The 12,904-nt window shown below is 39.6% G+C and overlaps 1 protein-coding gene across 1 annotated transcript; it reads right to left on the minus strand.

Annotated features, from left to right (window-relative positions):
- Positions 1-1,141: 1,141 nt before the first annotated feature.
- Positions 1,142-8,883, minus strand: ndufb8 (NADH:ubiquinone oxidoreductase subunit B8). Its single transcript, XM_060892659.1, has 5 exons — positions 8,738-8,883; positions 7,622-7,748; positions 5,109-5,208; positions 3,972-4,127; positions 1,142-1,294 (listed from the first exon to the last, which is right to left on the minus strand). Exons 1-5 carry the CDS (start codon positions 8,817-8,819, stop codon positions 1,202-1,204), a joined length of 558 nt encoding a protein of 185 aa, XP_060748642.1. The 5' UTR covers positions 8,820-8,883; the 3' UTR covers positions 1,142-1,201.
- Between the last annotated feature and the right edge of the window lie 4,021 nt (positions 8,884-12,904).

The following is a 12,904-nucleotide window of genomic DNA, read 5'->3' on the forward strand; positions in this document are numbered from 1 at the left end:
GAACACTTGGGTGAAAGGACTCCAGACATCTGAAAATGGGGGGAAAAACTGAAAAGGGGATGACAGAGAAACAACCATCAAACAACATCCATCTGGGCTGAACTTCAAGCAATACATCTGGAAGAACTGATCATGAACCGGTGAAGCATGGTGGTGGTGGTGTCTCTACATTACTACGATAGAAAAGAGGTGTTATTTGTGTAGTAACAGTGTTTAGCTCAGGAGTTATTGACTCAGGAAACTCCAATCTGTGAATATGTGACCAACTTCCTGCTCCTTCAGTTCTCTCCAGAGCTGGAAAGCTGATCCTATATTAACACGTCCTACTTCTTACCTTATCGTAAGTCTTTCTTCTCTTTCTTTCTTTGTTTTTATCCTCCATGTCAATGTTAAAACCACTTTTTGCTAATGTCACACATGCACTGAACACTCTCTCCGCCCATATTAACAGGACACGCCCCTTTCTGCTCATTGGCTACACGTTTGTTTTGATTTTTGTGTAGTTTGTCGTCCCGACTCAGTTTTCTGAAGCATTTCTCAAATATTACTTAACAGCACTTAATGGTCTCACACCACAGAACCTGAGAGATCATTTGGTTTTTTATGATCCGTCACACCTACATCAATCAGAAGGTGCAGGATATTTGGTAGTACCTCAAGTACAAAAGTCTCCAGCAGGGGGCAGAGCTTTTTCTCACAGAGCCCCACAGTTTAATTAGTGTTCAGGACTCAGACACAGTCTCAGTGTTTAAGTCCAGGATAAAAACACATTTGTTTAGTTTAGATTTTTATGAATATCTTTTCTTAGGTAAAGGAGCAGATCTGGAGGGTTCATGGTTATAGAGTGTTTGGTGAACTGGGATGTCTGGATGTTGTCTCCTTACCACCATCACAAGTCACTCAGGTCTGCAGACTGTGGAGTGGTGAGACGCTTTACATGCCAGGAAGCCCTCATGTCTGTGTCACCTTCTGGCTCTAGACGTTTAGTTATGATGTCATAGCTAGTCTTGATGGAGTCTCTGTCTGCACTTTACACATAATGTACATTGTCCATCACCTGATTACAATCACACCTAACAATTTTCTCCTCTCTGTCTCTCTAAAAAACATTAAAGCCAGACATTAAACAAAAAACCTTGAATAGTTTCAGCATTAACTTTATTATGCACATACACAAGAATAAAATGCACAAGATACCAGTTTAGATCTCATAATGTTTAACAGGTTCTGTCTGCTTCTCTGGATCTCCACCATGTTCCAGATAAAGGTTGTTGTAGGGATACTGCTTTGGGGCCTGCACACAAAACCAACATATTTAATACACAAATACATCCTAATATACAAAAATACATTCAAACAATGAAGTGAAAGACAAGCAGAAAATAGCTGATCTCCTGCTGGGATTTGCACACACTAGAGTTTACTCTCTAGAGTTTATACAGAGTGGTGTGGAAAAAAATCATCCTGTGAGCGGTAACACCTTGATTACAGAGGAGAATCAGAGTAGAAAGATCAGACTGGTCTGACCTGACAGAAGAGCACAAGAGAATCTCTGGTCATGTCATAAAAGCATGTGTTGGCCTGTTAGATGGAGACACACGACTGAGAACCCCCTTCACCATAGACTTGGAGGCTTGAGGATGGTCAACAGCTTCAGGTTTCTTCATGTTACTGCGGACTTCACATTGTCCACCCTCAATAAGGGACTAGTAAAGAAAGCTCACCAGCACCTCTTCTGTCCTCCACAGTACTGTTGCTCATCACGTACAGTCAGGTCCATAAATATTGGGACATCGACACAATTCTAACATTTTTGGCTCTATACACCACCACAATGGATTTGAAATGAAACGAACAAGTTGTGCTTTAACTGCAGACTGTCAGCTTTAATTTGAGGGCATTTACATCCAAATCATGTGAACGGTGTAGGAATTACAACAGTTTGCATATGTGCCTCCCACTTGTTAAGGGACCAAAAGTAATGGGACAGAATAATAATCATAAATCAAACTTTCACTTTTTTAATACTTGGTTGCAAATCCTTTACAGTCAATTACAGCCTGAAGTCTGGAACACATAGACATCACCAGACGCTGGGTTTCATCCCTGGTGATGCTCTGCCAGGCCTCTACTACAACTGTCTTCAGTTCCTGTTTGTTCTTGGGGCATTTTCCCTTCAGTTTTGTCTTCAGCAAGTGAAATGCACGCTCAATCAGATTCAGGTCAGGTGATTGACTTGGCTCTTGCATAACATTCCACTTTTTTCCCTTAAAAAACTCTTTGGTTGCTTTTGCAGTATGCTTTGGGTCGTTGTCCATCTGCACTGTGAAGCGCCGTCCAATGAGTTCTGAAGCATTTGGCTGAATATGAGCAGATAATATTGCTGAAACACTTCAGAATTCATTCTGCTGCTTTTGTCAGCAGTCACATCATCAATAAATACAAGAGAACCAGTTCCATTAGCAGCCATACATGCCCACACCATGACACTACCACCACCATGCTTCACTGATGAGGTGGTATGCTTAGGATCATGAGCAGTTCCTTTCCTTCTCTTTCCATCACTCTGGTACAAGTTGATCTTGGTCTCATCTGTCCATAGGATGTTGTTCCAGAACTGTGGAGGCTTTTTTAGATGTTGTTTGGCAAACTCTAATCTGGCCTTCCTGTTTTTGAGGCTCACCAATGGTTTACATCTTGTGGTGAACCCTTCTGTATTCACGCTGGTGAAGACTTCTCTTGATTGTTGACTTTGACACACATACACTTACCTCCTGGAGAGTGTTCTTGATCTGGCCAACTGTTGAAGGATGTTTTCTTCACCAGGGAAAGAATTCTTCGGTCATCCACCACAGTTGTTTTCCGTGGTCTTGGGGGTCTTTTGGTGTTGCTGAGCTCACCGGTGCGTTCCTTCTTTTTAAGAATGTTCCAAACAGTTGTTTTGTACACGCCTAAAGTTTTTGCTATCTCTCTGATGGGGTTGTTTTGTTTTTTCAGCCTAATGATGGCTTGCTTCACTGTTAGTGACAGCTCTTTGGATCTCATCTTGGAGAGTTGACAGCAACAGATTCCAAATGCAAATAGCACACTTTAAATGAACTCTGGACCTTTTATCTGCTCATTGTAATTGGTATAATGAGGGAATAACACACACACCTGGCCATGGAACAGTGTAGAAGCCAATTGGCCCATTACTTTTGGTCCCTTAACAAGTGGGAGGCACATATGCAAACTGTTGTAATTCCTACACCGTTCACATGATTTGGATGTAAATGCCCTCAAATTAAAGCTGACAGTCTGCAGTTAAAGCACAACTTGTTCGTTTCATTTCAAATCCATTGTGGTGGTGTATAGAGCCAAAAATGTTAGAATTGTGTCGATGTCCCAATATTTATGGACCTGACTGTATTTTCTGTTTTTCTGCAGCATTTTGTGTCATTTCTAGAGACTGTTGTGTGTGAAAATCCCAGATGGAGGGCAGAAGTTATAAAAAAAAACTCAAACTAGCCCATCTGACACCAAGTCATATCACAGTTACAGTCTCAGAGATCAGACTTTTTCTTCAGTCTGCTTTACATGAACAGTAAACTGCAGCTCTTCACCTGAATCTGTAGGATTTTATACATTGTGCTGCTGCCACATGATTGGTTGATTAGAGAACTCCTTAAAACAATGGTGTTCCTAATAAAGTGGACAGTGTGTGTGTACAGTTATGCTGACGGTTAGAGGTGCTACACATGAGGGAAACCTGTTTGTGTGTTTGACTGAGCAGCCAAACACTAACAAAACACTGCTATACACTTCAGTCTCAATACAGTCCAGATTTATCTGTTTGATGTATTTTCTGTACATTTATTATGTACGTGTAGTATTACTACTTTAAAGGTATATTGCCCTAATGGCTGTACTGTAGTGTGTGTGTGTGTGTGTGTGTGTGTGTGTGTGTGTGTGTGTGTGTGTGTGTGACTTACTACAGGTTGGTAAGCAGGGAACACCTCCCCCAGGCCAAACATGACCATCATGAAGGTGAAGAACCCTAAGAACCGCTTGCACATAGTGGACCAGTCGACGGGGCTGGGAGACGTGTCCACTCTGTTCCTGATGTACATGTCAAAGTCAAAGTGAATCTACACACACACAAACACACACACACAGACTTTGAGGCTAATAAAGTCTGTACATCACACAAATGTGCTATAAATTAGATTAAGTCTGATTATATTGACAATGCAGATCCCTGAACCCAGAGGGACTTAAAGATGTCTACAGATATTATAATTTACATTTATCTCGTGTAAACAACTGAGCAGAAGTCTTTGGTAAGGGGTCCAGCAGGAGCAGCTGGGTGGTGCAGGGGTTTGAACAGAATGTCTTACCCATTGAGCTTCCACAGTCCCAAACACAGGGGATGTAAATCATTATGCACATTATGATTTGTTTCAGTTTGGTTTATTTAGGTATGATACAGTTCACTTTGTTTGTGTGATTTGTGGTTGATTCTATTTACATTTACAGCATTTGGCAGATGCCCTCATCCAGAGCAACGTACAGTAATGCTTAAGTCTCTATATTTGATCTGTATATATTTCTTTTTGCACATTACATTCCAATATCCCATTTAACTGCTGCTACTACATATCGTCGCTGTCAGATGGAATCCTCATATCTCCAAAACCGTTATTTTTCAGGACATTAAAAAAACGCTGTACCTTATCTGCAGTGCACAGGGTTTAGTCAATGCTCATTCATATTTTTAAACTAATTTTAATTGTATGTATTAATTAATTTATTTTTATTCTTATTTTTTATTACATATATATACACATACACACACAGCCTTTTTTCTGTCCTTGTCTCACACTGTTGCACTAGGACTTAATTCCTTAGCTCTGTTGTTGTTTTTTTACCTTGTTTTATGTAGCTTTATGTCATTTTTTGCAACTCCATGGTCCTGGAGAACTTTGTCTCATGTCACTGTGTACTGCATCAGCTTATATATTGTTGACAATAAAATGACAATAAAAGCTACTTGACTTGATCTTATTCACTTTGACCAGACGTGATTGGGTTTGGTTGTGTGTGGTGTGAGTGAGTGAGTGTAGGTGTACCGGCTCTCCCCAGTTCCTCCGCAGGTCTGGATGGTCCCACTGGTACCAGGGGTCTCGCTCATGCTGGGAGCGGTCCGGCAGAGCTGGATAATCGCCATAGCTACAGCAAAAACAAACAAAAATAAAGCAACATCTGACACTGATTACTCCATGAACTTCATTTTATGTGCATGAAATATAATCTATAAATTGTGTTTTTTATTAAACCACAGAACTGAATACAGAAAGACAACCGGGACACAACACCAAACTAGACCTCCACAGCGCAGAGCCACAGTATTAATAAAGAAGAGTAATCAATTTCCTGTTTACAAAATTTATAAAGGATTGCTGTAACATTCTGAAGGCCTTTGGTTTTGTGCTATTAAGATGTGGGTGAGCATTATAACATGTGACATATATAAGTAGCATTTCAATCAGTATGACACACAGTGAGTGTACATTCAAATTACCATCAAGTGACAATTCTCATATCACCCAGTACATGTACACCCCGGTGTAATACACCCAGTACACCCCGGTGTAATACACCCAGTACACGTACACCCCGGTGTAATACACCCAGTACACGTACACCCCGGTGTAATACACCCAGTACACGTACACCCCGGTGTAATACACCCAGTACACGTACACCCCGGTGTAATACACCCAGTACACGTACACCCCGGTGTAATACACCCAGTACACGTACACCCCGGTGTAATACACCCAGTACACGTACACCCCGGTGTAATACACCCAGTACACGTACACCCCGGTGTAATACACCCAGTACACGTACACCCCGGTGTAATACACCCAGTACACGTACACCCCGGTGTAATACACCCAGTACACGTACACCCCGGTGTAATACACCCAGTACACGTACACCCCGGTGTAATACACCCAGTACACGTACACCCCGGTGTAATACACCCAGTACACGTACACCCCCGGTGTAATACACCCAGTACACGTACACCCCGGTGTAATACACCCAGTACACCCCGGTGTAATACACCCAGTACACCCCGGTGTAATACACCCAGTACACCCCGGTGTAATACACCCAGTACACCCCGGTGTAATACACCCAGTACATGTACACCCGGTACTCCCAGTTAACAAGCTGACTGGTGTGGGGGTTTGAATGTCTTATGCCACTTAAACAAATAGCTAACTAGCCAAGTGTAATAAGTAAATGTAGCTTTTTACTGGTTCACTTTATCTGGAATTCACTGAACAGAAGGTTTTATTCACCATAATTCATGCAGTTCAGCCTACAATGTTATGGTTTGATGTACTGTAACACAACCTCAGGTATATACGGCTTCAACAGTTTTTATTCTTCACAGAAGGTGTGTCTTTCACACAGACTTTCATTTTTGTAGCATATATATATATATATATATATGCCTTTTTAAGGGAAAAAAGGACTCCATATTGAAAGCTATGGTATATATGTATATATATATATATATATATATATGTATATATATTGTGACGACGGAGCATGCACCGCCGTCCCACACAGCCCAGATATCACTCCTCGCCCCCCCCCCAAAAAGCGCTAAAAAGGCAGCGATTAAGCACCGTGGACAGCACCGCTGAGAAAGCGCTAAAAAGGGATTCAGCGTGCAAGGCGGGGCGGCAGAATTCCCGCCGAAAAGCTGAGAGCCAATCAGGAGCGCCGCTGTAGCACTCACCCTCTGGCTGTGCAACACACGGGAGAGCCAGTCTCAGCGGCTACCGGGAGGTAAGGGGGGCGTGCCTAATGGAACGAATAGACGTTATCCCTTTGGCATTCTTTTCAAGGACCTCCCGCGGATCCAGAGCTTCAGATCGCCGATCCAGCCCATGGTATACTCCTGGAGAAGGACTGTTTCCCCTGGTCACAGCGCCCCCCCCCTTCTGCTGTCTGGAATTGGAGCCGGGATCTCTTCCCAAGCACCGCAAAGGAAGGAACTGATTATTATATTCTTTCTCATTTACCTTTTGCTGCATTAAGATTGCACCAACCTGGGAGGAATAATAAAATCACGACCTTGCTTGCCTTAATCCCGTCTCTATGCTTGTTCCTTTGTGTCCCAATCCCTCTAAGTGCGCTACAATATATATATACGTATATATATACATATATACCATAGCTTTCAATATGGAGTCCTTTTTTCCCTTAAAAAGTACACTAACCTTCAGAACCAGGTGGAAAATAAGTACATCTTATAAGTAAGTACACCTTTAGCAAAAAGTGTGAATGAGGACCAAACACCTCCAGTCTGGTCTCATCAGTAAAAAAGTCACATGGTAGCGCTTAGCATTAAATGTTCTGACCTTGAATTGAATTTGATAGAACACAAAGTGGATAAGTAAAGTTATTTTCTTTTCATTAATGAATTAACATGTGTTGGTTGTGTGATGCACCATCTGTATTCTCCCCCTTAATAAACTACACATATGTGAGACTCTAGCAATATGTTATACACACACATGAATGTGTACACGCGTGCATGTGTGTGTGTGTAACCAACCCCTGTCCATTATCAGGGTACGGCTGGTAGTCCTCCAGTCTTAAGTTGTACTTCTTTGCGGCAGCAGCTCGCTCTTCAGCAGTGCGAGGATACGGTCCAGGAAGCCCATCCTGAGAGAGACCAGAGGCTGCACAAGCACAAACACACACGTTTTACACACATACATATTGTGTACATATGTTTACAATCCTCCTACTGTTTAGTAGTGTCTTGCACATTGCCATAATAATCTTAATCTGTAATCTTAATCTGTCTTGCACTATATTGTATTGTGTGAACTGTTTGTCTTACACTGTTTGCACTACACTGCATAACGATGCACTTTTATTTTGTAGTCATTAGCTCTGTGTTGTTTTATGTAGCACCATGGGCCTAGAGAAGGTTTGTTTCATTTCACCAAGCACTGCGTCAGCTATATAGGGTTAAAATAACAATAAAAGCTTCTTGAATTGACTTGACATCCAAAACCACAGTCAGGTGAAGTGAAGAACATTGTCATATGTTGTGAATGACGCTGGAGGATAAGTGGCTAGTGAAGGCTAACAGTCTGGTCAAAGCCCACAGAAGAGCTCATTCTGTAATAAAGTGCTTTACATTAGATACGAACTCTAACCACTTCACATGACCTGCTGTTCTCCAACACACCGACATAATAACTCACTGCCCTGTAGGTGGCGCTGTAATGAGCTCATCAGTATTCACTTCACCTGAAGGTGGGTTTAATGTTATGGCTGATCGGATTGTAATAAAGTGATGAGTATATTTTATATTTTAGCAGTAAAATACGGATCAGTGAAATAAAGCCCGTTTCTCTCACGGGCTTTTCGGCTCTTTATAATTAATCAGTTTTTTACTAGCCGGATTTTTACTTTTTCTCTCTTCTGTTTTCTCATGAATCTATAAACAAGTGCGGAAATGTGCCGTATACAGCATAGAAAGAGCATAAATGTATAATAATAATAATAATAATAATAATAATAATAATAATAATAATAATAATAATCATTATAATAAACTCCACATTTTCTAATACTGAGAATAAAGTTATAATACATCCGAGCAGGTTTTAGTGTAAACACCACAGTTTAATCAGTAATATATAATATTTACACCAACCTGCTCTCGCGGAAATTAATTTATAAATTATTTGCCCTTTGTTTTTGCACATAATCCTGCGACCTCCTACCAGCGCCGCCATTTTCGCAGACTTTCAGCAAAGCGCATGCGCACTACTCAACCTTCCGGCGGAAATACGTAATCGATAATGTCGGATAAACAGATGCCTTATTATTACAGTCAAATCTACAGGAAAATTTACGTCATTTAAATGTAAAATTACATTTTAAAATAAATAGAAAATATATTTTTATATTCAGTCTTATAATGACAGGAAACCAATTGAATAATCCAAATAATTACAACAATACTGAACAAATACAAAAATAAATAAAAGCCAATCAGTAAAATGTGTAAGTTTACATCACCCTACAGAAACCTTCCCTGATTTAAAACACTTCAGGCACTTTGTCACTGGTTTTCAGAAAATCAATAATAATAATTGTAACAATTATAAATAAATAATACAAATTTGGACCGCTCTGGGATTCTATATTTTTTCACAGACTCAACAGATGCACTGGAGTCATTTAGAGATTGATGTTGTTTAGATTTTTTAAACCTTAATTTATTTTTATTCTGTTTTTTTTTTTTTTTTTTTTTTTTTTTTTGGACAATGGCAATTGTTAAAGGTTCTATACAAATAAATTGAGCTGAAATGAATTTAGTTACTCGGATGAGAAGTACATTTTCTAATAAAACACTCCTTTACATTAACCAGAAGCAATGTATATATATGTATATATGTATAGCAATGTATATTTTATATATATATATATATATATATATATATATATATATATATATATATATATATATATATATATATATATATATATATTATTTATATATATTTATAATTATTTATAATTATAAATATATTTATTATATTTATAATTTATAATTATTTCTTCAACTCTGTGATAATCTATTTTCCCCGACTTTCTGTTATGTTGCACATGTTTGCTAAATTACATAGAAAACTTACAGATCCTAAATTCAATTGTGACCTACAAAATGATTCATATTCAACCACTGATCACATGATCTTACAACCATTCTCTTGTTATTTTCATCTGTGGCCAAACAGTTTCCTTAAAAAAATGTATATTTAAAAAAGTTTAAAAATAAGTTACTATATATCTCTAACATTTATATCTAATAAGCAAGCCGGAGGCGACGTTGGCAATACGTACAGTATATCAATACTCCTTGAGATGATATATTAAAATGTATAAAATGACCTTCAGGTGTATCACATCATGTGCAAATTATTAGAACATTGTTACAGAGCATTTTGAAGAAGATTTGTCTTTTTTAATCCTTAGACATTTAGTTTTGTTTGCTCTTAATTGTTGAAGTGAGAGGTTTCACCATCGTGAGATACAAAGAGCTCTCTGAGTCTGGTAAGGGATATAAAGTGACGTGACACACAGCTAAGTACGGTGATCCATACTCAGAATTTGTTCTCAGCATTTAACCCATCCAAAGTGCACACACAAAGCAGTGAACACACACACACCGTGAACACACACCTGGAGCAGTGGGCAGCCATTTATGCTGTGGCACCCAGGGAGCAGTTGGGTGGGTTCGGTGCCTTTCTCAAGGGCACCTTAGTCGTGGCCGGCCCGAGACTCGAACCCACAACCTTAGGGTTAGGAGTCAAACTCTCTAACCATTAGGCCACGACTTTAAGATCTTAAAAGAATTTGTAATCAGCCATTCCACTGTCTGAAAATCATTTAGAAGCGGAGAACATTTAAAACAACTGCCAACATGACCAGGTCAGGACATCCAAGTAAATTCACCCCAAGAGCAGACCACAAAAACTAAAATATCACGAGACAGATATCATACAGCAACCTGCTGCTACAGTTAATGTCAAAGTGCATGAATCTATGATCAGAAAGAGACTGAACTGATGATGATAATTAAAACAACTTTAATGATCATGGGAGGTGTGAAGGAGGAAACTTTTACTGTCTAAGAACAACATGAGGACAAGACGTTCAGTGAATAAAGTCAGAGACAAAGGATGAGACTTCTGTAATAATGTGTGTAGGAGCTATTTGTCTATTTTTTTGTGTAATGTTAAAATTTAGTTTATTTGTTAAGTTTTTTATTTTTTGGTCTTTTGTGTTAATTTATGTTAATTAGAATATGTTTACTTTTCTTAGTATTCTTCTAACTGGATTTTTTAGTATTTCTTTTCTATTGGTTTAGGCCATGAATGGCAGCCCAGAATGCACCTGGGTGGGTCTATGCTTTTTTTTTACCAGTTTGTCAAGCCAGTTGGGCACAAGGAGCAGGAGATGCAAAATTGTTTGTTTGCCTGCAAACCCTTTAATAAAGTTCACCAAATGCATCGTCTGGCTTGGACTCAATCTTTTAACTGCGTAAACCACAACTCATGGTGTATATTGGTGATTATTTTAGTTATTTTGGAATTAAGATTGATTCATTTCTTTTTTATTTTTTTTTAATTTTATTTAATTTGACAAATGGTCACTACAATGTGCTGTGGACAGATGAGTCTAAAGCTGGATTATTTGAAGACCATAACAGAGGGAATGTTTGGTGTAAACAAAATAAAGCATTTCAGCAAAAGAACCTCATACTAACTGTGAAACATGGAGGTGGAAGTGTTCTGGTTTGGAGATGCTTTGATGCAGCAGGACCTGGTCAGCTTACCATCATATAATCCAGTATGATTTCTATATTGTATCAGAAGGTTCTATCGGAACATGTGAGAACTTCTGACACAACACACTGAAGCTGAAGCAGAACTGGACCTTAAAACATGACAAAAACATCTCAGTAAATCCACCAAGGACTCTCTGAACAGTAAAAACCGAGTCAAAGCCCAGATCTAAGTCCTATAGAGATCCTGTGTGGTGATGTGAAATGGACTGTGGATGTAAGAAGCCCCTCAAACACACAGCTGAAAGAGTTGTGCATTGAGGACTGGGGGGAAAATTTCTTCCATTCGATGTCAGAAACTGGTAGATGTCTAAAGAAACGTCTCATTAAGGTTATTTCAGCCTAAGGAGGAAACACTAGCTATTAGGACACGGGGTGTACTAACTTTTTCATCAGATTAAGTACTAATTTTTGTTGATTTCTTTTCTTTTATAAGTGAAAACAAAGTGATTTATTGTTGTTTACATGAAATTACATCACTTTCATCTACAGGTACAAATTAAAACTAGATCAGAAATTGTGGACATTTCTTAATACAGAACTTAATATTTAATGGGGTGTCCTAATTTTTCAGATGACTGTATATCATGCAGGTCTGTAATCAGCCAATCACGTAACAGCAGCGAAATTAATAAACTCGTACAGATTCAGATCAAGAGTTGAAGTTAATGTACACACCAGGGTACCACGGAGGGGCAGCAACAGTGAAATATACGAGCTGGGCCCCGGTCGAGGATGTCTCCCCCTCCACCACCATTGGTCTTCAAGATCCCCACCTGAAACCGTTAACCCCCTTGGTGAGATGGAGTGCCACACTTTGATCATCGGAGACGCCATCATCCACCATGTCTATTCTACTGCGGCTTAAGGTAAGATACGCACTTGCTGTTTACCTGGTGCTTGTGTTCTTGGTGTCGCTGCACAGGTACCTGGGATCCTGAGCAAGAACACCGGAGCTGTTGTACTTCATGCCGGCAAGAACAACTTCAGAGATCCTGAAGAGGGACCTCAAGACACCGGTGGAGACAGGTCGCAGCACATCGCCCATGGCAAGGATCATCGTGTCTGGACCGCTTCCCACGTACCAGCGAGGAATTGAGAGGTTCAGTAGACTTTTTGCCTTAAATGAATGGATACAGTCATGGTCTACATCAATCTACTCTTTATTGGTAACTGGAATGTTTTCTGAGAGCGCCCTAGGATATTCCGTGCTGATGACCTGCACCCCAGCAGAAATGGAGCGGAACAATATGTCCAGGGCAATGCACACCTTCACTACTGTACAATTTAAGTCTTAATTCTGATAGTTATCCTTCATCTCATCATCACATTGATACAAATACACACACAGCTCATCCTATAAAAACTGTGTCTGTTCCCCGAGCAGTGAGATCAAAAAGTAAATGCATGAGAAGTTCTCTAAATAATCTTACTGTAATTAGACCAGAAAAAATGTCAAAGAAACAA

Source organism: Tachysurus vachellii, chromosome 2, assembly GCF_030014155.1.
Source record: "Tachysurus vachellii isolate PV-2020 chromosome 2, HZAU_Pvac_v1, whole genome shotgun sequence".
Lineage (NCBI taxonomy): Eukaryota > Metazoa > Chordata > Actinopteri > Siluriformes > Bagridae > Tachysurus > Tachysurus vachellii.

Excerpts from the sequence above, each read along its gene's own strand:
- ndufb8 (XM_060892659.1), bottom strand. The coding sequence starts at position 8,819 with ATGGCGGCGCTGGTAGGAGGTCGCAGGATTATGTGCAAAAACAAAGGG. Across the intron at positions 4,128-5,108 it reads GGAGGAACTGGGGAGAGCCG|ATTCACTTTGACTTTGACAT; the intron begins GTACACCTACAC and ends GTGTGTGTGTAG. Across the intron at positions 1,295-3,971 it reads TCCCTGCTTACCAACCTGTA|GCCCCAAAGCAGTATCCCTA; the intron begins GTAAGTCACACA and ends TTTTGTGTGCAG.